The sequence below is a fragment of the Lissotriton vulgaris genome, chromosome 10, assembly GCF_964263255.1.
Source record: "Lissotriton vulgaris chromosome 10, aLisVul1.2, whole genome shotgun sequence".
In the NCBI taxonomy this organism is placed as follows: Eukaryota; Metazoa; Chordata; class Amphibia; order Caudata; family Salamandridae; genus Lissotriton; species Lissotriton vulgaris.
The window spans coordinates 599,501,967-599,529,606 of record NC_141698.1 but is presented as its reverse complement, the minus strand read 5'-3'; the positions used below and the strand labels follow the sequence as shown (position 1 = coordinate 599,529,606).

The 27,640-nt window shown below is 48.3% G+C and overlaps 1 protein-coding gene across 1 annotated transcript in view; it reads left to right on the top strand.

The window, feature by feature from the left end:
• LOC147688566 (BOS complex subunit NOMO1-like) overlaps nt 1-27,640 on the top strand; it is a 301,458-nt gene that overhangs the window by 118,897 nt on the left and 154,921 nt on the right. Inside the window, exons 16-17 of the mRNA XM_086941434.1 lie at nt 6,272-6,359; nt 18,020-18,083. Coding sequence (XP_086797560.1) covers nt 6,272-6,359; nt 18,020-18,083 — 152 coding nt within the window. The remainder of the gene's footprint in view (nt 1-6,271; nt 6,360-18,019; nt 18,084-27,640) is intronic.

The following is a 27,640-nucleotide window of genomic DNA, read 5'->3' as shown; positions in this document are numbered from 1 at the left end:
AAGTTTACATGTCCACGTAGTGAAAAACACTTACATCTGTTTTTCACAACCGCAAGGCCTATCTCTACATTGGGGTTACCTTATCACATCTTATAAGTGTAATTTCCAGTTGGGAAGAGATGGGACCCCCAAATTTGGTGTGCCTGAACTCACAATTTAAAATCACAACTGGTGGTAAAGTTGGCATTTTCTTACTTTACATAATTCTGTGCCTTCTGCCTGTTTCTGAATACACATCTGGTGTGAGTGACAGCTGGGCTTTGTGCATTCCCTTCAGACAGCAACACAAAGGGAGCTTAGGTGTGACTGATGGGCCATCCACTTCCTGATGTGCCATCCTGGGCAGGAGGAGAGGGAGGAGCTAACACATACACCTGAATAGGATGTATCCTGTCACCACACAAGGGACTACATACCCTCCTGTAGTGAGTCTGGAGCCAGGGCAGGAAGGACAAGGACTCTGCACTTTCAAAGGCCACTTCTTGAAGTCTCCCCCACTTCAAAGGCACAACAGGGTAGAAGTTATGGAACTCTGACCTCACCAACTCAGTGCACATCTGGACCTGCGGATACTCTGCTAGGAAGAAGGACTGCTGTGCTGCTAAAAGGACTGACACTTTGCTGGACTGCTACTATGAAGAAGCTGCTGCCATGATGTGCTGACCTGTTGTCTGCTGCCCTGTAGCCTGGGGAAGAAGAACTGGACCTGGATCCCACGTTGAACCCAGGACCCCAAAAATATACATCTGCCCCATAAGATACAGCTGTTACTACCTTCTACTTCAAACTCTGAACTGCCAGTATAGCTACCCCTCGAATAGAGACAGTCTGTGATGTAGTCGTCAATAGATTGTAGCCCTGCTGTTTATATAGATGTCTATCCTTATAAGCCAAATGTATTTCAGTTAACGCAACTATATGTGGGTTATAGATCTTAATTTCCTCCTGTACCAGATTCTGTTTATTAAGAGAGTTTAGGCCCGATAAGTTCCAACAAATGCATTTTAATCTAATCATTGTTATACTGATCCAGGTTGTCACCATCCCATCCTGCCCTAAAAGCCATGCCATCCATAAACATCTAATACATTCTCTGATTAAAATGACAAATTTTCTCTTCCTCAAACCCCCATCTGCAAATATTCTCATGCCCGCACCTTAGTGAAGAGCACCTCCCCCACCCCAAACCATCCCCTCCCTGGCAAAAGGATCCCCACATCGGCTATGGAACCCCCTCCCCACCTTATTGAACTGTAGGTGGTTGAGAAGGATCAACCCCCCCCCCACCCCTCGGGCACCTGCTTGTCACCAATTTTACCCTGTGAGAAAGAAATAAAAGAAATAGGAAAAGAGAAAGGGAACCCAGCCTAAGCCCAACCGGCGGTTCGACCAAAAGGGAGGGAGGGAGGAGCAGCTGGGAGGCGGGAGCGTGGTGGAGAGACGGGCTACGAGGCACAACAACAACAAAATGGCAGCAAAAGTAAAACCGAAACAGATTGAGGCACAAAGTTGAATATCGCTATGGGCAGTGGCACCGGCACAATCAGGCAGCAACTATCTATTTAAATTAGGCAATGCGAGCGTCACGATACTAATCAGGCACAGATGTAAATGCGAGCAATGCATAAACTAGCACAAATAAAAATGCGAGCAAAGTACAGATCAATACTTGGCAGCAGTGAGCAATAGCAGGCACCAATTCCTTCAAAGCCATGCAGGCAAAGCACTACGATACCCAGGACAGGGAGCGTGGGTTGGAGCAGTTGAGAAGCAAGGTTTCTGTTATAAATAAAAAATCTAAATCGTTTTCGCTAATTAAATCAAATGTATGAAGTGAATTTTTGCACATTGAGCGTGCATTAATCAGACCACCCTTCAGAAAGTTAGGAGTGGGTTGATTTACAGTAGGGTGATAGGGTTTCAGTGTATGTCTACAGATAGCACAACAAATGGGACCTGCCCACTTGTCTACTTCGAGGGCATGATGGTAATGGGAACAGGTATTATTTAAAGCTAGAATAGCGTTTCTGGATAAAGGAGTCACCTGAGTATAGTGGGTGGCCCTAGGCCCGTCCTCGGCGTGGACGAGCGCAGACGGGCTAAACTCAGGCTCGACTCCGGCGCGACAATGGCGCGCCCGCTGCTCGCGTTCACTGCGCGAAGCAGTGGCCATCTGTATTTGTAGTCCCTTCTACAGCAAGGGCGCTTTGACTTGTAGTTCCCCACCGGAGTTTTCAGGGGTCTGGTCCCGCGATTACCGGCCACAATACCTAGTCGTTTGTGAGCTCGGAGGGGGTGCAATCAATGTTTTCAAGCAGTGGGGATAGTAATTTTAAAATGACAGAATGTCAGAAATTCGCCGCAAATGAAAATTAATTACACAACGTTTAAAAATACAAGCTGACTACCACCCGGCTTCCGCCTCAGGTGCAAGGAAAAATTATTGTGCTAGTGGCCGGAGCAGCCTAGTAGTAATCACCAGGCTTCCGCCTCGAGTGTTAGTGGAATCTCGCGTCTCATTGAGCGCTCCTCCCTTTGTAGTCCCTTCTACAGCAAGGGCGCTGGGACTTGTAGTTCCCCACCAGAGTTTTCAGGGGTCTGGTCCCGCGATTACCGGCCACAATACCTAGTCGTTTGTGAGTTCGGAGGGGGTGCAATCAATGTTTTCAAGCAGTGGGGAGAGTAATTTTAAAATGACAGAATGTCAGAAATTCGCCGCAAATGAAAATTAATTACACAACGTTTAAAAATACAAGCTGACTACCACCCGGCTTCCGCCTCAGGTGCAAGGAAAAATTATTGTGCTAGTGGCCGGAGCAGCCTAGTAGTAATCACCAGGCTCACTCCTCGAGTGTTAGAGGAATCTCTCGTCTCATTGAGCGCTCCTCCCTTTGGAAGAAAAATATTTAAATACATGCCAAAGTCCTCTAAATTCCAACAATCACTTATCAAATGTCACCAGTCTCTAAATGTCCTCATCTTCAGGAAGCTTGTCACACAAAGTGTTCTACAATTTTCAGAGTCCCTCAATTTCCTGTATATTTTCTCTTAAATTAAATACACATTAGATTATTGGAATGTTGAAAGCTCCGATGTAGACAGCGGTGAAGCAGCATCTTAATAATGCTGGTCTATCCCACTAGTTTCAATAGGACAATGTGTTAATCAGCAATCTTTACCTCCCCAGGATAAGCAAATTGAGCTGGGAAAAGAGAGCTCAGAGTCTGTGGACTAGGGCACACAGAAGCCTTCTCGCCTTCCTTCTCCTGTAGCTCAGTGTCCGTGGAGCCTCAGAAGTGGGGAGGGGGCATTCTCTAGGCTTCTGGGCATCCCTGACTCTACTGAACAAGGAAACGCAGTTGGGCTGAGTGCAGGAAGTACCAGGGGCTTACTTCAGTTCGCCTTTGGGTGGGGCCTATTATGCTGGAGGGGGCCTTTAATAGTCCGTATAACCCACTATGGCAGGCTATAAAGCTGTTTTCTAGATTTTCCACATCAACCGGGGATTATGTTTATAATTTCATAATCCTGAAAGAGACATGGATTAAGGACTCTCCTGGATTTGTAATTTGTTATATTGATCTGTTTTAAAAAGGTGACTTTCCGACTCGCAGCCTGGCATCAGTTCCGGATAGTGGATTCTGGCTTTATGTGAATGGTCATTGTACTGGATACACTTCAATGTTCTCAATTGAGTGTGAAATCTAGGGTTTCCCAAAATCCAGTTGTAGGATCCAGCATTACCTTTGCAAGACCCTTCTACTAGTTCACAGCACAATCATAAATATTTTCCAGAAGCTTCCGTTTGTGGCTTATGTACTTTGACATAAACGCTGAAACTATGTGACTGAGACTTAGTTAGTTGCCAGTTGTTGATATTAAATATCTTTATATGTCTGCACTGTCTCATTCATTTAACTAAACTTTTACCCATAAATTGATCAGACAGGCTTCAAGTTGCACAGAATCTTAGATGCCACACACTTGGCCGGACGTCTGTGGATGGGTATAGCCATCAAGGAGGAAAACTCAAGCATCAAAGCCTGCAAAATTGTATTTCAGTTCCATGGACAGTTGTCCTAGGTCCTACCGCATCCTAACTCCGGCTCCTCTGATTCAGTAGAAAGAAAATGCAGACTGAATGGGGGATGGAGTTCGGGCCCTGTAGTCTGATATGTTGCATGTTTTTCCTATTTGTATCAATTACAAATCTCTCCTCTTGATTGCAAAAAGAGACTAAACTAACCAGAGTTTTTAAATAGTTTAATTCTCCAGTGCTCTTTGTAGAGAGCACGCCAAACCAAACAGTTGTTTTTAAAAAGAGTTTGCAGTGGTTGACCTACACCTATTGACATATGTTATACTTAAAAAGAAATGCCCCTCCCCAACCCCATCTTTCCCAAAGGCTGGGAAAGGTCGAATGAATCACTGACTCTTTTTGTCTGACAGACTCCATTCTTAATCCCTGGCCGTGCCAAAGGCCAGGGAGAGGTGTCAGTAGCTTACTGCTCTCACAGGCCTTCCTTTGCTCAGAGGCTGGCAGGGGAGCCTTTCTGCTTATCAGTAGCTCTAGTGGACAGGTACATCTAACACCTGGCCTAATGTCATGTTCGTAGATGCAAACGGGACAGCAGTCCTCCTACTCCCACATAGGTTTGTGAGAGGAGGAATACTCTGGCAGCTGACAGGTGGACTGTGTAAGCCCTTGGTCTATTTATAAACCACATTCTATTTCCCTGGCACTGCCCATTAGCTGGAAGGAAATCTTGATCTTACCACCTGCTCTAGAAGACTGGGTCAAATGACTCTTGCACTTGCCTCTGTTTCATGCTCACAGTAGTGATCAGGATATAGAGACAGTAACCAGCTAGCCTGAACCTCTTTCTCTTGCAAAAGAATCCAAGAGTAGGATGAATGGGCTGGCGGCAGTTGTCTTGGTGTCATGTTAAATAGGTAAATACGGGGCACCTGTGGTTAACTTCAGCTTGGAGACTCCCCCTCTTTCCTTGTAGTGCATACATGCCAATATTTTGGAAGAAGAAAGTGGGAGATTTTTAAAAAATAATCGGGAGAATGTATTTCTCCCATTAACCTCTATTGCGGCCTGCATTGGGTCTATCGGCGTGTATGGGACATGCAAGTGTGCTGCTGCAGGATCAGATATCAGAAATTCAAATATACATTTATTCCAAACCTGTCAGGAGCACAGAGAAATTTCTATGACCGATAAAGAATGACAAAACTGTTGTGCACTTGCAAGCAGGAGCAGGTTACTGTCGGTGCCTAATCCGGGTCACACAAGACCAGCCCTTGCCATCGGAAGCCCACTGAGGAATTACGTTTTTCATGTAGGAATCAGGAGGCGGGAGACTAGCCTTGAAATTGGTAGTCTCCTGCCTGAATTGGGAGGGTTGGCATGTATGGTAGTGAGTGTAAGGGCCAGCGCAAACCTCTACGGCCACTGGCCAATGCAGGTGGTTCACATAGTGGTGCAAGGTCACCAACACATTTGCCAGCCCTTGAGTAATGAGGAGTGTGGTTTGAATGTTGGAGGTCATAATAACCCAACCGTCACTCGGGTAAGGTTTGGGAGTTGCATGTGGTGAAGACTTGGAGAAAAAACGAACCCTCGCTTGACCAGGATGGATGTGATGTGTTGCATGAGGGTGATGGTGGTTGGACAAAATGGCCCTCCCCGTCTTGGGCCAATCAGAGGTCTTTTCCATTGAGTCTACCTTCTCTTTGGTCAGTTTGGAGACCTCATCTTGTCAATTGCTATGAAGGACAGCTGTCTTCTTCTTGCATGGTGTTTTGGTTTAACACCTTCGACGCCCATGACGAGCTCAGCTCGTCATGAGGTACACCTCTCGTACACTCATGCCGAGCTGAGCACGTCATGATTAGTGGGAATTCCAGAATTTCAGCGCAGGGGGGGAAAACCATAAGCGTTGATGGTGTTAAAGAATTATGGGAGGGAATTTTCCTCTGATCACCTTGTCTTGACGATAATGGCAGCTGACCTCAGTCTCCGTGTCCAGTTCATAACTAGAAATAGGATGCCAGGTAAGGAGTTAGGCACCACATGATTTTATATCATGAGGAGTAAAGGGACAACTCACTGTATATTATTTCTAATTGCTATAAAGACACTGGTGCATCAGTCAGTTGACCTGAACTTCCTTCTTTTGACAAAAATGAACATGTGTTCTTTACCACAGAATGATGGCATTAGTTTCTCCCAAATGTAATTTTTTGTATTTCTTGTAATCAGGAATTTTACCAAGATGGAAATGGTCCAGAGAATGTTGGGGTTTACAACCTATCCAAAGGAATAAATCGATTTTGCCTTTCTAAACCAGGTATTTTTTCTGTCAAAATACTGCTTTGTGAATGATCAGTTAATCGGTTCTTGTTTGCCATGGAAATAGCATTGTGTTTTTTGTTTCTTTCAAACGTTCTTTTTGTATTATTGAGCTACATATCGAATATCTGAGAATAGAAAGTTGTGGGTTGGTTGCACATACTGGAGCATACCCTAACACTGCTCAGCAAGTGTAGTGTTCTGTAATCAATGCAAGTCTTGGCAAAGTCAGTGTTGATTACTGTGATATATTTATTTTCATGCTGGTTGAGCTGTAAGATCTACGATATTATTGAATTAATTGATAGTAGGTAGTACAGAATATTAAAGCCACGCTAATATGCATGGGTAAGGATTTCTTTGGCTGCACTTGGTGGGTGGCAGTTACTCTGTATACACAAATCCAACTGAATTGGTTACCAAAATGCAAGACAATCACTTCATCTCCGTTCAATATGATCTAAGCCACAAAAAGCTGATATTTGCAACATTTCCCTGTTCATACCGTTTCGGACAATGCTCTAAGCAAGTCAACGATTTTTGTTTATAACTGTGTACAGGCTAATGTCCCCAACCCTTCTCAGGCATTACTATAGAAAGTGGGCATTTATGAACACATTTCAGATTTACCTTTTATCTGGCTCGAACTTATTTTTCCATTTGAAGTAACCCCTTCCGAAACAACCTCTTTAAGCTGTAGGTTTTAGGTATGCTTTCCGCACTTGCTACCCTTGTTGTTAAGCAGATAATATTTAGGTTTAAGGTAAGAACTCAAATGCTTGTTGATACCCACAAAGCTGCAAATGTTTTGTTAATCGCCTTAGAATTGAAGATTTCAATAGGAAAGCCACTTTCCCTACCCCAGGTTTCACTTGTGCTCAGGAAAAAAATCCAATCACCTTGCCCATCTTATGCACCCTTAGTGCAAGCTCTGCCTGTATTTTTACTGGGTAAATTTGTCATGCGTGTTTTGTGCAGCATCCCCATATCCACAAATGTGTTCCTGCAGCTAACGGTTGATACATAAGGGAATGAACAATATGAATCCAGTCATGACTCTGCAAATCTTGTCCAAGGACATTGAACTTTAAATCTCTTCAGTTACGATGAAAAAGTTCATTAGAAAAAAGTATTGGTCACATTCTTCACCTTAAGACTATCCCCAGACAGGATCTGGAGTTTTTTCTCAGTAGTACTTGCGTGCACCAATAGGTTCTGCTCTGAAAATGATGGAAGGGAGCTGCATTTAAGTGCCACCCCTGCAAGCTGATGTTGTTTAATTTATTTCCATTCCCTTTGATGTGGATCAGGAGCCTTGCTCTCAACTTTTTTGTATTTTCTGACTTTTAAATGATCGAAGACAGGTTGCCAGGGACAGTGTCTCCTCTGAAAACTGCAGGATTGAGGCTGTGGATTTACTTTAGGTAGCAGAGGATGCACCCTTACAACGTGTTCCTTTTGAACTTGGGCTTCAGTCAGGACTTGGAGTCATGTGATAAATGCACCCTCATGTATACAAAGGTTATCCAGGTGTGTGAGGTAAACCTCTTTTACCAAACATTGAAAGTTGTAGTAGAAACAGATATCTCACCCACTCCAAGTCCTGTGGTTGTTTGTGGAGTCTATCTCGCTCAAAGTTCTGTTCCCTCTCGAAGTCTTCCGATAAGTCAAAGAAGCAATAAATGAAAGAAGACAAAGTGATGCTCGACCCCTGTCCTGCGACCTGTTGTCGACCCTCAGCAAATTTCAACCTTCAGGGAGGCCATGTTGTGGCTCTTAAGGAACTTTCATCTCTAAGTTTCACATTTTCAGGTCTCAGAGAATTACAAGGGCCTCCAGTTGAACTTCCTCCAGCAGGCCCTACTTCTACACCAACTGATCCTATGGGTGCCATTTCCAGGCCCCCTGCAAATGTTAATTCTTATTTCTCTCCAGATCTCTCACAGAATGTAGGAAGAAACTTAGAACCTAGCAGTTCCAACTAGCTTAATTTCAAACTTCCAAGTTCTAACTTTATTTTCCATGCCAGGATAACCTTACGGACGAGATGTATGCATTACAAATAAAACATGACATAGCGCTACAACCCCATCATCCCTGCTAGTCCGTTCCCTTCTGTGCGGACTCTGATTCCAACGGTGCTGGCTGAAGGACCCGATTCTGATGGCAGTCTCTGGCCCCCAGCCATAGGGATCATGCTCCTGGCCTATGGTGTGTCGCAATATGAAATTGCAGAAGGTCAACCTGTCAGTTTGCAACCAGACTCTAATCCTCGACCTATGTTCCAATGACAGTTCTGTTCGAGGCTAGAAGCCTTATTTGGCGCCGGCTCTGATGTGGTTGAGGGTATGCTAGATGTTCTGCTTGTCACTGTTGATGAGTGGACAACCTACTCCCCCTCCCAACTAATAATGGGCTATACCTGGATTTACTCAATGGCAGTGGGCTGGATATATCCCCAGAGACTGAGGTAGACCTGCCTCCTGGGCCACCAATGGGAGATGGAGCCTCTTTTGCATTAGTTGTGGGAAATACTGTTGTACTTCATTTACATTTGCCTACTAGGTAAAGCGAGGCAAACCTCCTTCAACCATATCCAACATCTTCTGAGACACTTTTACCATTTAATCAGGCTCTTGGAGACACCCCTATGGGCACTTGGTTCATGGTGTGTCATTCGACCTGTTGGCAGGTGACATCGGCTCATCCCCCAGAGATCTCGATTTTCTTACAAGACATTCTACGCCTGAAGGTTTGGTGGTAGGGACATCGAGTACAGTGAATTCTATGCCTTTCCAACAAACACTCCGGATAGAGGGATAGAACATTGTCTTCAGGAAGAGAATGTTCTCCTCAGCTGGTTTAGTCATAGGGTTTTTGAACGCTGTGTAGCTTCAATACAGGTATACTGATGCTTTATGGATTTTGCCAGTTGTGCCTTAAGTTTTGGTCTTGTAGGCCCAAATAATACATGATGACCCGGGCACAGTGAATTGTTTTGTGGGCTGGTTTGTACACCATGGACTGAGTGGGCAGAGTTATTGGCACCAGTGTATTGCCTAGAAGGTACATCAAGAGGCGTTAACCAGGTTGTGAGGGGATGCTAGGCGTCTCCGGTGGACCTGCCCTTTATATGGGGAGAATGATGATTCATGCCTTGAGGGATTTAAGGACAGTTGAGCCACAGCACGATCCTTGGGACTCTTTTTCTTCTGACAAACAGTTCAGTGAGCAGTACAGGCGTATCTGAAAGAGACACGTTAGTGATAGATTCCTTACCTTAGAATATCCCCAGGCGTCAGACTGGATCCGGAAAGTTTTGCGTAGCAGTACCCTTGCGCGTCGGTAGGCGTCGTCTGCGGCTCCGCGTCCGTCATAGGCGTCGTGGGCGCCGTGATGACGTCGTCGGAGTACTTAGACGCCGCCTCCGCGTGCTGACGTCAGTTCTTCTTTTTTCCGCGCCAGCCAGCGCAGATCTGGAAAAAGCAGTTCCCTAGTCATTTTTTGACTAACTTTTTGGATCTTTTGATCTATTTCGAAGTCTTCACGACTCCGACGGTGCCATTAGGGATGCCCGGCTTCAAGTACTGCGACAAGTGCGAACGCCTCATGTCGATTACGGACCCGCACCGCCTGTGCCTGACGTGTTTGGGCGTCGACCATGACGACGAGGCCTGCTCCGACTGTCGGGCCCTCTAGAGGAAGGCCAGGCGGGAGCGGTCCCGCAGGCGACTCGAGATCCGCCAGTCGGCCCGCGCCATGTGAGGTCCCGGTCCCGGTCCCACGGGAGGTCGAGGGACAGGTCGCGGGGACGGAGCCGTCACAGCTCCGGGAGTCGGCGCCACTCCTCCGGGTCCAAGTCGTCAGGTAAGAAGCATAAGAAGTCGAAGAGACATCATCGCTCTTCCGACTCCACCCGACGCTCGCGCGATGCGGTTCGGGTGACACCGCCCACGCGGCTCCTCAGGAGTCGCGGGCGCCGCGTTCGGCTCCATACCCCCCGGTCCCTGGGCTGAACGCGACGCCGGAGGAGATGGAGCGCTTCCTCATGGCCATGAGGTCCCTTTCTTCTCCGACAGGTTCCGCGGCGCCTTCGGGCCCAGTGAACCCGTCTGGGGGCCCTAGTGGGTTGGGGGATGCGACCCCGACGCCGTCAGGTGCTTCGGCCTCGACACCGCTGGCGTCTTCGGCACCGCAGGGCTCCACGATCCCGGCGCCGCCGCTGCCCTCGGGCTCGGCGCCGCAGGGTTCAGCGGTCCCGGCGTCGTCGGTGCCTTCGGGCCCGACGCCGCAGGGTGCCGTTCGGCCCTCGTCGGGCGCTGGACCGTCCCCGGTGGACCTTATGACTCCCCCGGGGTCGGTCCGTGTGGTGTCCCCTCCGGCGTCGGCCTCGGCCGACGCCGTCCCCAATGCCTCCTCTGTATGGGTTCCGGCGTCGGGACGGAGCCTGTCGGCGCCGATCTCGACGCCGGTCGGGGATTTCCTTCCCTATGATCCAACCTCATTCACTTACGACCCTGAGTCTCAGGAGATGGGGGACGAGGAGGATTGGGAGGGGTCTGAGGACCCTCTGACAAGGGAATGTCAGTCTACCATGGACTGGACAGGAGACCTTGGGGAGGCCAGTGGCCTGGACACCTCTCCAGACACTGGATTCGTCTCTCCTCCTTCCGTGGCTTCGGAGGAGGGCGCAACATAGGGCTGCTAAGGCTTTGGGCCTTGAGCTCCCCGTCGCGGCCGTGAGGACTAACCTCCTCACTGAGGTCATTAAGCCGCAGTCATGCTCCATGGAGCCTATGCTACCGTTTAATGAGGCCTTGTCGGACGTTCTTTTGGGCACTTGGTCCAGGCCCGCTACAGGTTCGCCTGTAGATAGGAACGTGGCCAGACGCCACCGCCCAGCTCCGGGCGACCCATGTTTCCTGTCCACCCACCCCACCCCCGAGAGTCTGGTTATCCAGGCCTCCAACTCCCAGACCGCCTTCCCGTCGGCTCCCCCTGACCGGGAATCCAAGAGGTACGAGGCCTTTGGCAAAAAGGTTTTCTCGTCCCTTAGCTTAGGACTGCGGTCTTCCAACACCGCATGCCTCTTGGGCCGTTACACCCATTCTATATGGGAAACGGTGGCGGAATTGCTGCCAGAGTGTCCGTTGGAGGTACGGGCCAAACTCGGCCAAGCCCTAGTGGAGGGCCGAGACGCAGCGAAGTATTCGACCAGGTGCGGACTCGATACAACTGACTCGCTGGGCAGAGCGATGGCTACGACGGTGGCGATTCGACGCCACGCCTGGCTCAGATCCGCCAACTTCTCGGCTGATGTCCAGAATACACTCATGGACATGCCGTTCGATGGCCGTCGCCTCTTTGGCGACAAGGCAGACCACGCGCTCGAGCGCTTTAAGGACTCCAGGGCTACGGCCAAGTCCTTGGGCCTCTCGGCCCCGCGCCAGCAAGTGGGTGCCTTTCGCTCCTTTCGTGGCCACGGAAGGGGCGTCCCCACGCGTGCCGCCAGCCACTCGCCGCAAACTGTTGTCCAGCGCGGCGGCGGCCGTGGAAACTGCCGTGGAGGCGGTCGGGGAGGCAAGCGGAGCCAGTCCACACCTGCCCCCGCAGCATCCGCCTCTAAACCCTCCTAGTCCGTGCTTTTCGGCCCATGTGACGCCAGTGGGGGGCAGGGTTCGCCATCACCACTCTCACTGGCGCACAGTTACTTCGGACAGGTGGGTGCTGCAGATCGTCCGAAGGGGCTACTCCCTCCCCTTCGAGACGACCCCTCAAGCCATGCCACCGCAACACCACCGCGTATCGGGGGATCATTTGCGGCTCCTGCAGGAGGAAGTTTCGGCCCTCTTGGCCAAGGGGGCCATCGAGCGCGTTCCTGGGCCAGAAGTAGGTCGTGGTTGCTACTCCCACTACTTCCTGGTACCCAAGAAGGGCAAAGGGGGCCTACGCCCTATCTTGGATCTGAGGAACGTCAACGGCTTCCTCCGGAAGGAGAAGTTCAAAATGCTGACACTGGCTCAGGTCTTGGCTGCCCTAGACCCAGGAGACTGGATGGTAGCGTTGGACTTGCAGGATGCGTATTTCCACATCCCCGTCCTGCCGGCCCACCGGCGTTACCTGCGGTTCACGGTAGGCCTCGAGCACTTTCAGTTTACCGTGCTCCCCTTCGGCCTTACCAGCGCCCCACGGGTGTTCACGAAGGTGATGGCGGTGGTCGCAGCTCACCTGCGCAGGTTAGGGGTTTCAGTCTTCCCCTACCTAGACGACTGGTTGTTGAAGGCGGGCTCGCCCCAGGCAGTCGTCGACCACCTCCAGACTATGGCGGATCTCCTGCACAGGCTAGGATTTTCCATCAATGTGCCGAAGTCACACCTGTGCCCCTCTCAGAAGCTCCTTTTCATCGGAGCGGTTCTCGACTCGGCGCAGTTTCGGGTTTACCCGCCCGAACAGCGAGTCCGGGATATTCAGGCCCTGATTGCGATCTTCGGGCCGTTATCCCGGGTTTCGGTCAGGCTGACGCTGCGGCTTCTGGGGCTGATGGCCTCCTGCATCCTTCTGGTGCATCACGCACGGTGGCGGATGCGGGCTCTGCAGTGGGACCTGAAGTTTCAGTGGGCCCAGCACCGGGGCAACCTGTCCGACCATGTCCTGATCTCGGAGGGCACTGCAAGACAGCTGCAGTGGTGGCTCACGGACCGCAATTGGGTCAATGGCAGATCCCTCTCCCTTCCCCAACCGGAGCACGTAGTTGTGACGGACGCGTCCCTCCAGGGCTGGGGTGGCCACTTGGGAGAGGCGGAGATCAGAGGACTCTGGTCTCCGGCGGAGTCCCGGCTCCATATCAATCTGTTGGAGCTGCGGGCGATTCGTCTGGCACTGAAAGCATTCCTCCCGTCTGTCCGAGGGAGTGCAGTGCAGGTGTTCACAGACAACACCACGGCCATGTGGTACTGCAACAAACAGGGCGGTGTGGGGTCGTGGACCCTATGCCAGGAGGCTCTGCGCCTCTGGCAATGGCTGGAACATCAGGGCGTGACTCTGGTGGTTCAACACCTGGCAGGTTCTCTGAACGCCAGGGCGGACGAACTCAGCCGTCGGTGCTCGATGGATCACGAATGGCGTCTGAACTCGGACGTGGCGCAAGGCCTCTTTCTGCGTTGGGGAGAGCCTTGGTTAGATCTATTCGCCACCGAAGAGAACGCGCAATGTCATCAGTTCTGCGCGTTGGAATTTCCAAGGCGGCACTCGCTCGGAGACGCTTTTCGTCGCGAGTGGAGCTGCGGTCTGTTGTACGCCTTTCCGCCTATACCTCTTCTGCCCAGAGTGCTGAAGAAGATCAAGCGCGACCGAGCACAAGTCATCCTTGTGCTCCGGACTGGGCACGAAGGTACTGGTATCCCGAGCTACTCAGTATGTCAGTCGATCCCCCGGTTCGTCTGCCTCTTCGGGAGGACCTTCTGTCGCAGCAGCAGGGGACGGTCCTCCACCCGAACCTGTCCAGTCTCCACCTCCATGCATGGAGATTGAGCGGCGACAGTTGAGGCCATTTGACTTGCCTCCTGAAGTTTGCAACATCATTCTGGCAGCCTGGCGTCCCTCCAAAAAAACGGTATACGCCTGCAGGGTGGAACAGATTTGTGGCATGGTGCACAGCAAAGGCTGTGGATCCTCTCAATGCCCCTCTCTGAGATTCTTCTCTTCCTTCTTTCTCTTGCCCAGCAGGGCTCTGCTCTGGGCACTATCAAGGGCTATCTTTCGGCTCTTTCAGCCTTTCTGAGGCTGCCTGACCAACCTTCTTTGTTCAAGTCCCCTATAGTAAACAGATTTCTGAAAGGCATCACTCATACCTTTCCTCCTGTTCCTTTCGTGATGCCTCAGTGGGACTTGAACCTGGTTCTAACATTTCTGATGTGCGCTCCCTTTGAGCCACTTCATAACTGTCCACTTCGCCTTCTTTCCTTGAAGACTGCCTTCCTGGTAGCCATCACCTCTGCCAGGAGAGTGAGTGAGCTCCAGGCCCTTTCTTGTAAGCCTCCTTTCCTTTCAGTCCATCCGGACAAGGTTGTTTTGAGGACTAGGCCCTCCTTCTTGCCTAAGGTGGTCACGGCCTTCCACATTGGGCAGTCCATCACATTGCCCACCTTCTTTCCGTCTCCGCACCCCTCGAGAGAGGAGGAGAGGCTCCACCGTCTGGACCCAAAACGTGCGCTCTCGTTCTATCTGGATCGCACACGCCAGTTCCGGGTGGATGATCAACTCTTTGTTGGGTACGCGGGCGCTAAGAAAGGGAAAGCGGTGCGCAAGAGGACCATCTCTCGATGGATTATCATGTGCATTCAGGCTTGTTACTCCTTGGCTAAGAAGGAACCACCTGCTGGGCTGCGGGCTCATTCTACTCGAGCCACGGCCACTACAACTGCCTTGGGCCGCGGTGTGCCCTTGCAGGACATTTGCCAGGCAGCTACGTGGGCCTCGTTGCACACGTTTGCTAGGCACTACTGCCTGGACAGTCAGGTCCGGAGGGACGGCTACTTTGGCCGCTCCGTTCTCCAGGACTTTCTGGTGTAAATATTGGTTCGCAGACCCACCACCACGGGGATGGTATTGCTGGGGTATCTATTCTAAGGTAAGGAATCTATCACGAACGTGTCTCTTTCAGATGCACAAGTTACTACTTGTGTAACGATATATCTGTAAGAGACATTAGTTAGTGATAGATTCCTTACCGACCCACCCATCCTCCCCGTTCTGCGAACCGATATCTAGGGTTAAGGTCTTCCCCTTTCAGGGCCCTAGTTTCTTGGCACCAGTGTCGGTTTTTGTCATGGCTCTGCGCTTCTGGCGCGGAAAAGCTGTGGCTAAGAACTGACGTCAGCACGCGGAGGCAGCGTCTAAGTACTCCGACGACGTCATCACGGCGCCCACGACGCCTACGACGGACGCGGAGCCGCAGACGACGCCTACCGACCGCAAGGGTACTGCTACGCAAAACTTTCCGGATCCAGTCTGACGCCTGGGGATATTCTAAGGTAAGGAATCTATCACTAACTAATGTCTCTTACAGATATATCGTTACACAAGTAGTAACTTGTGCTTTAGGGGTATTCCAGGGTACTAGCTACAGACTGCACCAGCTCTTCAAACTTGTGCAAGAGCAGCTGGCCTAGTCCTTTCAGGTCAGGAATTGTGTTGGTGGCCAAGGCAGACACAGATTTTCTCTAGCTCCTTCTCCCCCACTGCAAAGGCTGCCAGTCTGCTTTAACTTGCCCTCAGAGACTCATGTTCTGCCTGTAGGTGGCAGGATAAGGCATTGCCTACCCAGCTGGCCAAAGTATTTAAAATCATTGGGATGCGCTATAAGTGGTATAAAAAATCAAAGTGTATCCTTCATGGAATTCAACCAAAAACAACCTTGACAAAAGTAATACAAGACAGGCACATTAAGTAATACAATCAAAAGGAACGTGTATTAATCACTTGAAAAAACGTGGATTCAGAACAAATTGTATCAAAATATAAATTGACCATGCATTAGCCAGATACAACTACACAATTCTATGACTCCATCTGTCAATCTATAGGACACCCACACTCGAACAGATTAATGTATATGTCCATCTTTCTTCAAGTCAAAATTCCACGTTGATGGTGAAAATTTCAAATGAACCAAAGAGATGGGCTTCTTGACTACGCTTTTGGTCTTAAGTGATATCAATCTGTGAAACCATCTTCAGGACCAGTAAGATTATGCGTAGATACATGAGTGACCCCACAGGAACTGATAACGTCACAACTGAAGAATTCAATGTGAATTGAAATTAAAAGTGTTAGAAATTCTCTAATGGATTAATCTCTAAAAAGCACTTCATTAGTAGATAACTTTCAAATGCAGACTCAGTCATTAATTGCTTTTTCATATATGTGATGGAAACTGGCGTGTTAGGCTTTGGGCCCAATCATCCAAGGATTTTAAATACTTTGTATTATTTTTGTTTAAATGACTTCCTTGTCAGCAGTTTACCTAATTAGTCATTTCTAAGAATGATGAAAGTCTCCGGTATATATTGGACCGCTATCACTTAATGCCTTTCTGTGGAAAGACAAACTCAAGATTCTCACCCTGTCTTTGATTCTTTCTACTTTGGACCCAGGAGACTGGATGGTGTCCTTGGACCTGCGTGGTTAGATTTTTTTATATATCTATACTTAAGTCCAACAGGCATTATCTGTATTTAATCATGGTGTAAGAACACTGTTTGCCAACCTCCCCTTCAGCATTACTTTGAGGGCGTTCACAAAAGTGATGGAGGATTAGACGTATCCTGCATTAGCTCCCGCTCAGGAATAAGAAATCCTGCAATCCTGTTCTTGCAAAGCTGTCCATGTTGGCTATATTGGACCCTGCATTGACCCAAGAGGAGATTTGTCCCACAGGCTGATAATTCTCGGGGTTAAACAGGAATGGGCATTCTCCCTAGACTGAGGCCTAGGGTGAAGCAGAGAGCATTGATGGGCTGGCCCTGAGACTGAGGAGGATGACATAGGCGCATTACTGGCACCAAAGACAGAGCAATGGCCTGCCTTTGGGGGCTGAGATAGTGTATTTCTGATTGGCGGTGAAGTGAGCAGCCCCGAAACTGGGCCCTGTGGCAGAAAAACCTCCTCACCCAAGATGGTGCCTGGCATGGCAGCTGCAGTGTGAGGCCGGCCACCTCAGTGGCCATGCTTACAACGCTAGTGGGGGCACTGGAACATCTGGCCGGACCAAGGCCATTCGTCGGCGGTGGTGGTGGTCTTGGTGGTGGTGGTAGTCTTAGACTTGGTGGTGGTCTTGGTTTTGGTGGTTGTGGTCTTGGCGGTGGTGGTCTTGGTGGTGGTGGTGGTCGTCTTGGCAGTGGTGGTCGTCTTGGCAGTGGTGGTCGTCTTGGCGGTGGTGGTGGTCTTGGTGGTGGTCTTGGTGTTCTTGGTGGTGTTGGTCTTGGTGGTGGTGGTGATGTTGGTGGTGGTGATGGTCTTGGTGTTGGTCTTGGTGGTGGTGATCATGGTGGTTGTCTTGGTGGTTATGGTGGTGGTCTTGGTCTTCCCACTTGGAGGGGGCATACTTGTGCCGATTAGAGACCCCATTAAATGCTCCAGAGCCATTGGCACAGTTGTATGTTGAGTAATTAAGACCGCATTGAAAAAGAAAATACGTGCATAAAAGTACTTTTATTTTATAATTCCATTTTAATGATCTTGTGGTTAAAACACTAGAAGCTTGTCTCCTATTGATTTTGCTTACTAACGAAGGGGGCAGCTTAGTCTTGATGCTGGTGAAACTTGAGTACTGTCCTAAGGCCTGGTACTGTTCAAATTGGTCATTTGACTTTTACTGGGATAGAGGAACAACCCAAGAATTATGAAGATACATTTAGTAATCCCAATTTTATTTTTCTTTATTGAACCAAAATCACAAATGTTTTTCCATTCTCAGAATAAGTAACACAGAAATTATAATTGCGTACTTCTTTACATGTATATTCATTGACCATTTGTGGCATCTTCACATTAAGCTTTGTTGCTGGATATCAGTTATTGCTCAATTTGTGCTGGCATAGTTTCTGTCACAGCTTTCCACTCAAAACATTTCTCATTATCCTTTGAATCTTTTCTTAGGTGTATACAAAGTGACCCCCCGTTCCTGCCATCGTTTTGAGCATGAATATTATGCCTATGATACGTAAGTGTGAATAGTGTCTGGATCTGTATGGTTTATATACTTCTTTTCTATCTGTGCATATTTTTTATATTGTTATTATTTTGTTTTATGAGACCTTCTACAGACAAAGAAAACCCATGGCCATAGTATGTGTGTGTAAAGCCAATTATTACCCAGTGACAGTCCCCTCTGCATAGTTACAGTTCATATCGTGCTTCCATAGGGAAAGCAGGTTTGTTATCCTAATAGCTTTTGTGCTGTTTGACACATTTTCATGAAGGTTTAAACTTCAATCTGAGCTCCTTGTTGGAAAGTTTAGTGGTGATCCATCAAGCAGGGGCAACTAAAAGACGTGGGTATGAAAATGCATTTTCCTAATTATTTTTTTTTATAGGAACATAAGAGACATCCAAGTGGTTTAGCAGGTTTACACCGAATTTGGCACAAAGCTTGATCTTGGTCAAGAGAGTGTGCTTTTTGTGATTTGGTATAAATCTATTCAGTAGTTTTTTGAGAAATGAAGCATCAAAAAACGTGTATTTTTCACGCCATGGAGGATTCACAGAGCAGATGGATCTCAAGATGAGATCTGATTGGCTAACACCACATGAACAACGATGTGGCGGCAGCCTTCTTAGGATTTGGGACTCTGTCCTGAGTCTTAGAAAAAGAGGTAAAAAAAGATACAAGGGTGCCTATAAGGATACCCGGGGTAGGGGAGTCCCTGTCGAAAGTGAAGGCCCCTGTCCATGTCGGTCTGAACATCAAGCTGCCAATATTCTTCACTCCACCTCATTCCTTCAAGGATGAGGAGAGGCTCCATTTCCTGGACCCTAAGAGAGTTCTCTCTTTTTATAATGATTACATTAATGATCACTGGGTGGATAATCAACTATTCATTGGGTTCACTGGAGCAAACAAATTGTAAAGTAGCGCAGAAACAATTTTCTGTTGGATTGTGTTATGCATAAAGATCTACTGTTATGCATTGGCTAAAAAACAGACCCCTGAAGGCTTGCAGGCTCACTCCATCAGCACCAAGGTGGCCAGTACTGTACTTGTGATATAAAGATAAAAAGAAAAGTGGGCAGGGTGGAAACACCCTGACCCCCTAGGCCTCTGGAAGGAGGTCATTATCCACCGCTGTCGGGCCAGGTCCCGGGGTCATTTTCTTTTATAATGGACGGACCCCCTGAACTGCCACCTCCTAGGGGGCTTTAACTCAAAAGAATGCTGGGGCCACACGGCAGCCCCTGGGACCACCACCTCCCTGGGGCTAGATCAGAAAATGGAGGGGGCCACACGCCCTCCTTCCTGGAGCCAATGCAATGTCCCAGGGTGTAACCCCCGGAATATTGCAGTTTGCTGTGGCTTGCCATTGCAAACTGCACTGCTTCGTGCAAGCGAGATTATGTCAAATGCTCTTGCTTACTCGAAGCAGAGCAGAATTGCTTGTGGACAGAGGGAGTTGCATGTTCAGGAGCTCCCACTGTCCAAAAGCTATGCCGGCTCCAGCAGGACGCGGGGTGCCTGTGGGGACTGCAGGGGCCTTCAGGCTCTCCCCTCGGTCCCCAACAAAAATGACTGGCTGTCCTGGGTGGACCCAGGGAACCCAGTATTTTGGTCAAGTCAGAGGAAAGGGATCCCGGGGCCAAAATCGGCCCGGGAGGGGGACCGTGCAGTCCCTCTTCCCATTCTAAAAATTCATGGCCCCGGGGATGGCGTTCCTGGGACCAAACATGGCCCCCCCCCCCCCCCTTCCTTTACAATAAAAAAAAAAAGATAAAATAAGTGCTACCGGCATTACGCCGGAGGCCCCGCCCCTTTTCTACACCACTCTTCAGTCGCGCCTCTTGGTGCGCTGCTGGTTGGGGGATGATTTCCCCTTGGTCCTGTTACCCCCAGTAAATCCCACACAATGGGATTTCTGAGAGGTGGCCGGAGGCCATGCCCCCTTTTTCCACCACTCTGCAAACCGGCATCAGCACACTGCTGGTGGGGACAACGATGTCCGGGGCCTCAGGACTAAAGTGGACTTTTTCCCCCTACCAGTAGTGCACCAGGAGGTTTGTTTGCAGAGTGGTAGAAAGGGGGCGTGGCCTCCAAGAACATCTTGGCAGTCCTACTGTTTGGGACTCACTGGACGCAACAGGAGGGGCAGTTGACCTCCAAGGAGCCTCTGGGGCAAGGGGACTTCATCCCCCAGCAAGCCAGGAGGCACGTCTGCAGAGTAGTGGAGAAAGGGGGCATGGCCACCGACATCGTGCCTATAGCATTTCTTTTTTTTTTTTATATATTATAAAGGAACATGCCGTATCTGGCTCTGAGGTCCCCCCCATCCCCCTGGGTCTCTAAGATCTAGTGCTGGATGCGGGGCAGCCTGTAAGACCGTGACTTTCCTTGGTGTACGCTCCAGTGCCGTAGCTCCCAATGCCGCTGGCATCCTGGCCTTATTCCCTGCTTAGACACAGAGCTAGATGGGCATCGCCCAATGCTGACTCTCGTGCCGACCAGTACCATGCCACCATAGGCAGTACCTTTTCCCTTTGACCGGTCTCGAGAGAGGGATGTTTGGGAATGGGTCAAAGGACCCTTATAGTTACAGTCACCCCCTTGACAACAAAGGACAGCTGGTTCGAGAAACTGGTGGATGCTAGTGGTTTTGACACTTCATCAGACACTTCATCAGACACTGACCTGGTCTCGACCTCTTTTGTGTCTACAGGGATGGGGGCCTCATTTGTAATGGTGGTTGAATCTTGTACCTTTAGTTGCCCACAGTTTTAGTCAAGACATCGTCTTGACGAAGGTGTATCAGCCGGTAGTTGCACTTTCTTAACCTTTGCTTGCATTCAGTGAAGCCCCTACAGATGTCCTCATTGGGACCTGATGCAAGCCCTGTACAGGGTCACCTGTGCACAGGACCACATGTGCACAGGTCAATTGCCCGCTGCCATCACCCCGCTTCAAGGGGCCACAGTTTTCATACCCAGCACCTCACCCGGAGAGCTTGGTGATCCAAGCCTCCACTTCCTATATCAATCCCAGCGTTTTTCCTACCACACCACCGGAATAGGAATCTAAAACGTTGGTTACTTTTGGTAAAAGGATTTTCGCTTAGCACTTTTGTTGGTGAGCACCACATGCCTTTTGGTCCGAAGCTAACACACTGTGTGGGATTTGGTTTCACAAATGCTTCCGTTGGTCTTGGAGGAGGCCATAGCTATGCTCTCTCAGGCAATTGCTGATGGGCGAGATGCAGCGAAGTTCACCATCATATGTGGGCTTGACTCAACTGATGCGCTTGGCAGAGTTTCATTGTCAGTGGCACTGAGACTCTTTGCATGGCTGAGATTCACTGGTTTCTCGGGGTATGTGATGTTGTTCTGGCAGTCAGGCGTCCATCCACCAAGATGGTATATGCCTGCAATTGGGGCCATTTTTCTGCATGATGTGCATTGAGATAACTGACCCTCTTTCTTCACTTTTATCTCCAGTTCTCCTATTTGTTATTTCTCTGTCTGTAATTTCAGCATTTTTGTGGATACAGGGTAACCTTCCTGGTTGAGGTCATCCATTGTGACTAGGTTCCTGAAGGAACTCCAACAAATGTTGCCCAGAGGGTCAGTAAACTGCAGGCCCTCTTTGTATGCCCTTCTTATACCACCTTTAACCCAGATAAGCTAGTTCTGAAGACCTGTGCCTCCTTTCTCCTGAAGGTTCGACACCCGTTCATGTAGGCCAAAACATCACCTTGCCTACCTTCTTTGCTCTGCCTTACCTTTCTAAAGAAGAGGAAAGACTCTACTGTCTCGACCCAAAAAGAACGTTGTTATACCTTGATCGCATAGCAGACTTCTGGGTGCACAATCAACTCTTTCTAGGATATGTTGGAGCTAAGAAAGGGAAGGCAATGCAGAAATGGATCATGTCACAATGATTAGTGCTTGCATAAAGATCTGCTATGCATTGCCCAAATAGCAACCTGAGGGCTCGAGTGTTCAGTGTACCAGAGCCAAGGCTGTGAGCACTGTGTTCGCTCCTGAAGTCCCTGTCCTCAACATCTGCTGGGTAGCAATGTGAGCGCCGCTGCACACGTTCATAAAGCATTACTACCTAGATGATCAGGTCTGTCTTGACATGCATTTTACCAATTAGTCATCTGCGCACAGGGGTGGCGCCTATGTAGGCACCATGTACACCACTTCTGACGTGGCCGACGCAGAGCTGAATGACTCCACCTACTGGCTCGCAGGGGTATTTCTGAAACTTCCTGAAACCAGTCTGATGCCTGGGGAATATTCTATGGTCCGCCATCTGCGGCTAGATAGTCCTTCTTATAGATGAGGTATTACCAAAGGTAATTGACATGTTCTTCACGGCAAAGCAATACTTAACGATAACTTCACAAATGCTTTCGCTGATTGTATAAGATCTAATATGTAGCAGCACTTGAACTTGATCAGGAATGCCTTTTTCCTCTCTCTGCCATTACCCTGTTCACTCAACAGAAACCAGGGTTTGTTAACCACGCGATGCAAACATGTTTTGGAGGGCCCATGTTGGTGAGCAGGTCGAAGTTTCATTCTGAAAGAAGTTTAAGACCGCCACAGAAGGAAAAAGCAATAGAACAATTATGAAGGTTCTTGAATTTGGGTCTTTAGATTGTGAACCACAAACCATTAAGTAACACTAAACATGGTTCATAAACTGGAAGTCACTTGGTCTCAAAGAAAAATGTTCCAGCAATCCATTTGTGTGCACAAACCTGAACCAGCAATTTCTTAAAAGTAACTACTATTTGTTGGGGTTCACAAACTACGTGACGAAGCTAATGAAGTTTAAAAAAAAAAGAATAACAAACTATGACTGCACAAACTCAAATCTACAGTTAAAGTGAACCTAAAGAATGTCCTGATTGAGGAGTAAAACTAAAAACAACTGAAATCTGCCAGTAATGGTGATCAACACTGCTGGACTCATAAAGCACATGTGGTCAACCTGCAATGGAAAGCATGGATTTGTGGTTCATTAAGATAGAGGGTGATACGGGTGACCATATTTATCCAATTTCAGTGGCTTTCAAATTCGTTTTTTACTTAACCATGTGGGAAAGTAGGATCCGCTTTCATGGTTACCCCCACTTTTTGGCTGGTGTCAGTGTGTTTCTGTCTTAGTCTGCTGAGATCCTGCTAATCAGAACCCCAGCAACTGTGCTTTCTCCCATAAATTGACATGGTAAATACTTTGGTACCTCCACAATTGGCTACTGGTGTATCCTTGTAAGTCCCTAGTATATGACACTAAGGTAACCAGGGCATAGGTACACAAGGGGTCTCCCATGGGCTTTAACATGTATTGTGCCACCCATGAGAGTCCACTTAAACTGTGACTTCAAGCCTGCCTTTGCAGCCTGTGTGAGCTGGTGCTAGAACCTCTCAACAGTTTCCTTACATCTGAGGTCACTGCACTTAAAACCTATAAGTCCCCCCTATGATAGGCTCCTCAGTCCTGAGGGCAAGGTGCTTGGTTACAAGTGGGAGGGTACCCCTGCATGAGCAGAACACCCCTATGAACCCCAGAGTTAATTCTCCAGGCTTTGTAAGTCCAGTCAGTCATTTTTAGTCATGTAGTAGACATCAGTCATAACGAGTTTGGTATTACATATGTTAGAATCATATCCCAACGCCGATTCTAGTGTTGGAAATTTGATCCCATATACTGGCGGGCTCCATCGGGGACCCCGTACTCCCGGTAACAGCCTTTCAGGGTCTGCAAGCAAGCTAGCTTCTGCTGACCACAGACACAATTCTGCCCTCCTGTTGCTGGGCCAAGCTCGAGCGGCGCACGGTAGAACAAGAGTTTTCCTGTCACAGGGAGGTGTGACCACCTCCCAGACGGGACTTCGTGTATTGGGCTGGGGTGGGGCACTTGCCAGCGATACAAGACTGCTTTGAATGGCACTTTGGTGCCCTCCTTGCATACTCCAGTTTGAACCAGTTCAGGAGCCCTTGGGTCCCGCTCTGGCACAGATCTGGACAAAGGTCATGAGAGCATCCTCCCCTCTATCCAGGCTGGGATGGGACCACAAGTCAGTCCATCCCTTTCCTTAGGGTATTTAGGAGCTCCCCTGAGGGTGGGTCCTCACATTCGTCATGGGACAAGACTCAACTCTGAATCGAAGTCGCTCTTCACTTGTCTGCACATGTGGACTTTGTTCGATTTCGACTGAAAAGAGACTGCATCGATTTCGTCTGGAACAGAGACTGCATCAGGGAAGACTCCTGTTGCTCCTGTTAACACAGTTCTGTGAATTTTCTTCGTATTTTCTTCGTCGTGTGTGTCTGTGCTGCATCCAGGTTCTCCAGATCGGCATCAAAGACATCCAAAGAAATCTCCCTTTGAGTGAAGAAGTCATTTCCGTGCATCTGCAGGTGCAGCAACAAAGCTGACCGGTCTGCTGCTCCTGTCTACCTACGGACTTCCCGAGGCCCAGCAACACAGGTGGTGGTTTTGCAGCTCCCTAGAGCCCTGACCTGTCTTCTCAGTAATTTGAGGATGATCTCCCTAATCTGGGTCGTTGGGACCAAACCCCTGGGCACCACATCAGCATGCCCCTGAAAAGGCTTATTGGCTGTACACTCCAATGATCTTCAGGCTACAAAAAGCTCCAGTCTCCAGCACCTCACCCCTTGAAGATCAGCATCCTCACTGCTTCCTTTGAACCGTGGGCCTCCATCTTTGTTGAGCTGCTGGAGGTCCTCTTTTACTCTTGTGCCATCGGCCTGTTGGTCATCCTGAGGGTTTCGCTTGCTTCGTTGGGCTCCCATGCTTGCTCTGGCCTGCTTGGATTCTCCTGCATTTGGTGAGTCCCTTGGACCTTGCTGGTCCCAACTTTTGCTCCTTTTCGCCTTCAACGCCAGTTGTGGCTATCAAGGCTTGTTGGTGCTCCTGCCGGACACCGACCACCTAAACACTGATCTCCCACTTGGGACAGCTCGTGCACGACTCCTGGTCTTCCTCAGCATCGGTTGGTCCTCACAGATGCAGCGACACAGTTAGTCGAATCTTTGAGACCTCTTGACATCGGTTGGCATTATGCTTTCGTGCCTCCTGGTCACCTCTGAGTGGCATTGACTCTGTCCCCTCTACTTAAAGGTTTTTCACTTCCAGAATCCACCCTTGGATTCTACTGTACTCCTTCTCAGTTTTCTCCAGAGCCATCTTCTTCAAAGTCTCCCATTACTGTCTACGGCAGGTTCCGACGTCACTTCATCCCTGATCACCCGTTTTCCCTGGTGCAGGTAACCTGGTTCCTGGGGCATCCACGGGTGGGGGGGCTCTCCAACCTTCTGTCTTCCAAAGAGTTTCTTCAGGGTCGTCCGGGGAAGGGTCCTTCTGTTTAAAACGGCTACCCCGACTTCTCCATTGACTTCCTTTGGGCTCGCAGCTATGTTTCCACGTTGCAAACAGCCTCTGTGGGGTTTCTGAGTACTTACCTTGGGTGGTTCCTTGTGTCCCCAGCCCCTCTGGGTCTTCTGTTCCAAGGCCCATTCTGCTTTGCAGTTCGCATTCCACTTTTTTACTGTGTGGTTTGGTCTCCCCCTGGAGACCAGTGTATATTTGTGCTACTTACCTGATTCTTGCAAAGTATTCTTATGCATTGTGTTAATATCTCCGGGTAGGAGATCTACCAATGTGTTAGTGATAGTGTGTGTAATAAATAAGACCTATTTTTATAAACACTGTGTAGTTTATTTTCATCTAACCTACACTACAGATTAAAGTTGGTAAAACGAGCTGCTTCGCACTCTTTCAAGATAAGCCTGAAGGCTGCTCTCCACAGCTACCACTTTGAGAACTTTCAAAGGTTATCAAAGACCGATAAAATCACCATAAGGGTTTTCTGGATTAGTGCAAGATGCATCACTTAAATAAGTGTGCACCATATACTAAGCCAGCCTCCTACAGCCACAATGTCTCGTAATATAAGTTTTTATTGAATTTATAAATGTATGTAATCACAATGCTTCCACACTAGTGATTGAAATGCACGGACTGTGGTGTTTGCTGCATAGAAGAGTCAAACCGCATAATTATCATTGCAGAAAAGTTAAAAATGTTGCCTCTTCACATAGTGCGATAGTCTTGGTTCTTGAAGTATGAATGTTGATTCGTAAACCTGAAGTCATCTCTGCCAGTCAAATTTACATTTCTTGTCTGAACCAAATTTGCAAACTGAAGGTATGCCCACTGGATGCAATGCATGGCTGCAGCTGAAGTGATTTGCGAGACTAATAAAAGTGACCCAGCATAAGAAAATTCCGAATACACTGATATGCAATTGCAAAACCTGGATGGTTGTTTTGATGGGTGCAATGGTGAAGTAATCTGTGACATGTGAGGTCATCAACAATGCACTAAAGCCACGTTATCGAGGTACAGATACTCCTAACTGGCAAATGTAAGTCGTTTTTTGTCTCACAGTTTTAACTATAATACATCACATCCAGCTCCTAATCGTTTTGTCTTTCACGGTGCCTATCCTGTATGGGAACCTGGGTTCATGGTCTAGCCTGCCCCACTCCCTATGGCAAACTCTCTCAGTGCATGGGCAAAGATTTTGATTATCTGTGATAAAGAGGATGCACATTAAATACATGCAGAGTGGTTTGAAGCTCTCATTGTTAAAGTGTACTGAAATGCTCAGAGAAGAATAAGTTTGCGGCAAAGAACTTGAACTGGGCTGGACTCACATTGGACATGATCAGTATTTCACAGGAATAATGTCATTTTCTGTGAAACGTGGTATGGGAAAATACTGCAATATTACAGTAAAAGCAGCTAAGCTTGCAAAGATATTACATGTTTGAATATTATTGCACAAAATGCAGTGGTATAAAAGTCCATATTTCACAGTGAAACTTGAAATATTTTCAATATTTCCATACCATTAAAAGCCTTTGCAGAAGTACACCACTGCCCATTGTTTAGTAACCTGTCGAGAAACCTAAACGAAACCTGGCAACCTGGATATTCAAACTGTAATGAGAGGTTATTGTTAGCTATTTTTAGCTGAATGTTAAAGGAAGTACTTCTGAGGTTAGTCTTTGCTCATTGTTTGTAATTTCAAAGTCTGGACATTCTAAATATAATCCGGGTCCACTGTTAACTGAGCATAGCAGGTGTCTTCAGATGTCTGAGCATAATCACGAACTTTAATTGGCAGTCTTATTATGAAAGCTAACTATTGTAAGTGCAATAAGGGCCCATTGTTAGCTTTGCTTTTCTGGCAGTAGCTTAAACCATCTGATCTCTATACTCATAGTGAGTTTTTTAAAAGATCAAAAGTCAACTTTATCTAAAACCCAGTATTTTTTTTCTACATAATTAAAAATACTTTTCTCTTCTTAACAGGCAGTACAGTGCAATATTTCTCTTTCGTGGTTCAATAACCCTTTCCTGGTTTTAAGAAAGGCATTGTTTTCATGATAATTGCACCAAATGAAACATCTAATATAAAAATACGTAACTGGTAACTTGTGTAACTTGGTCTCATATTGCCACTTCAGGGTGAC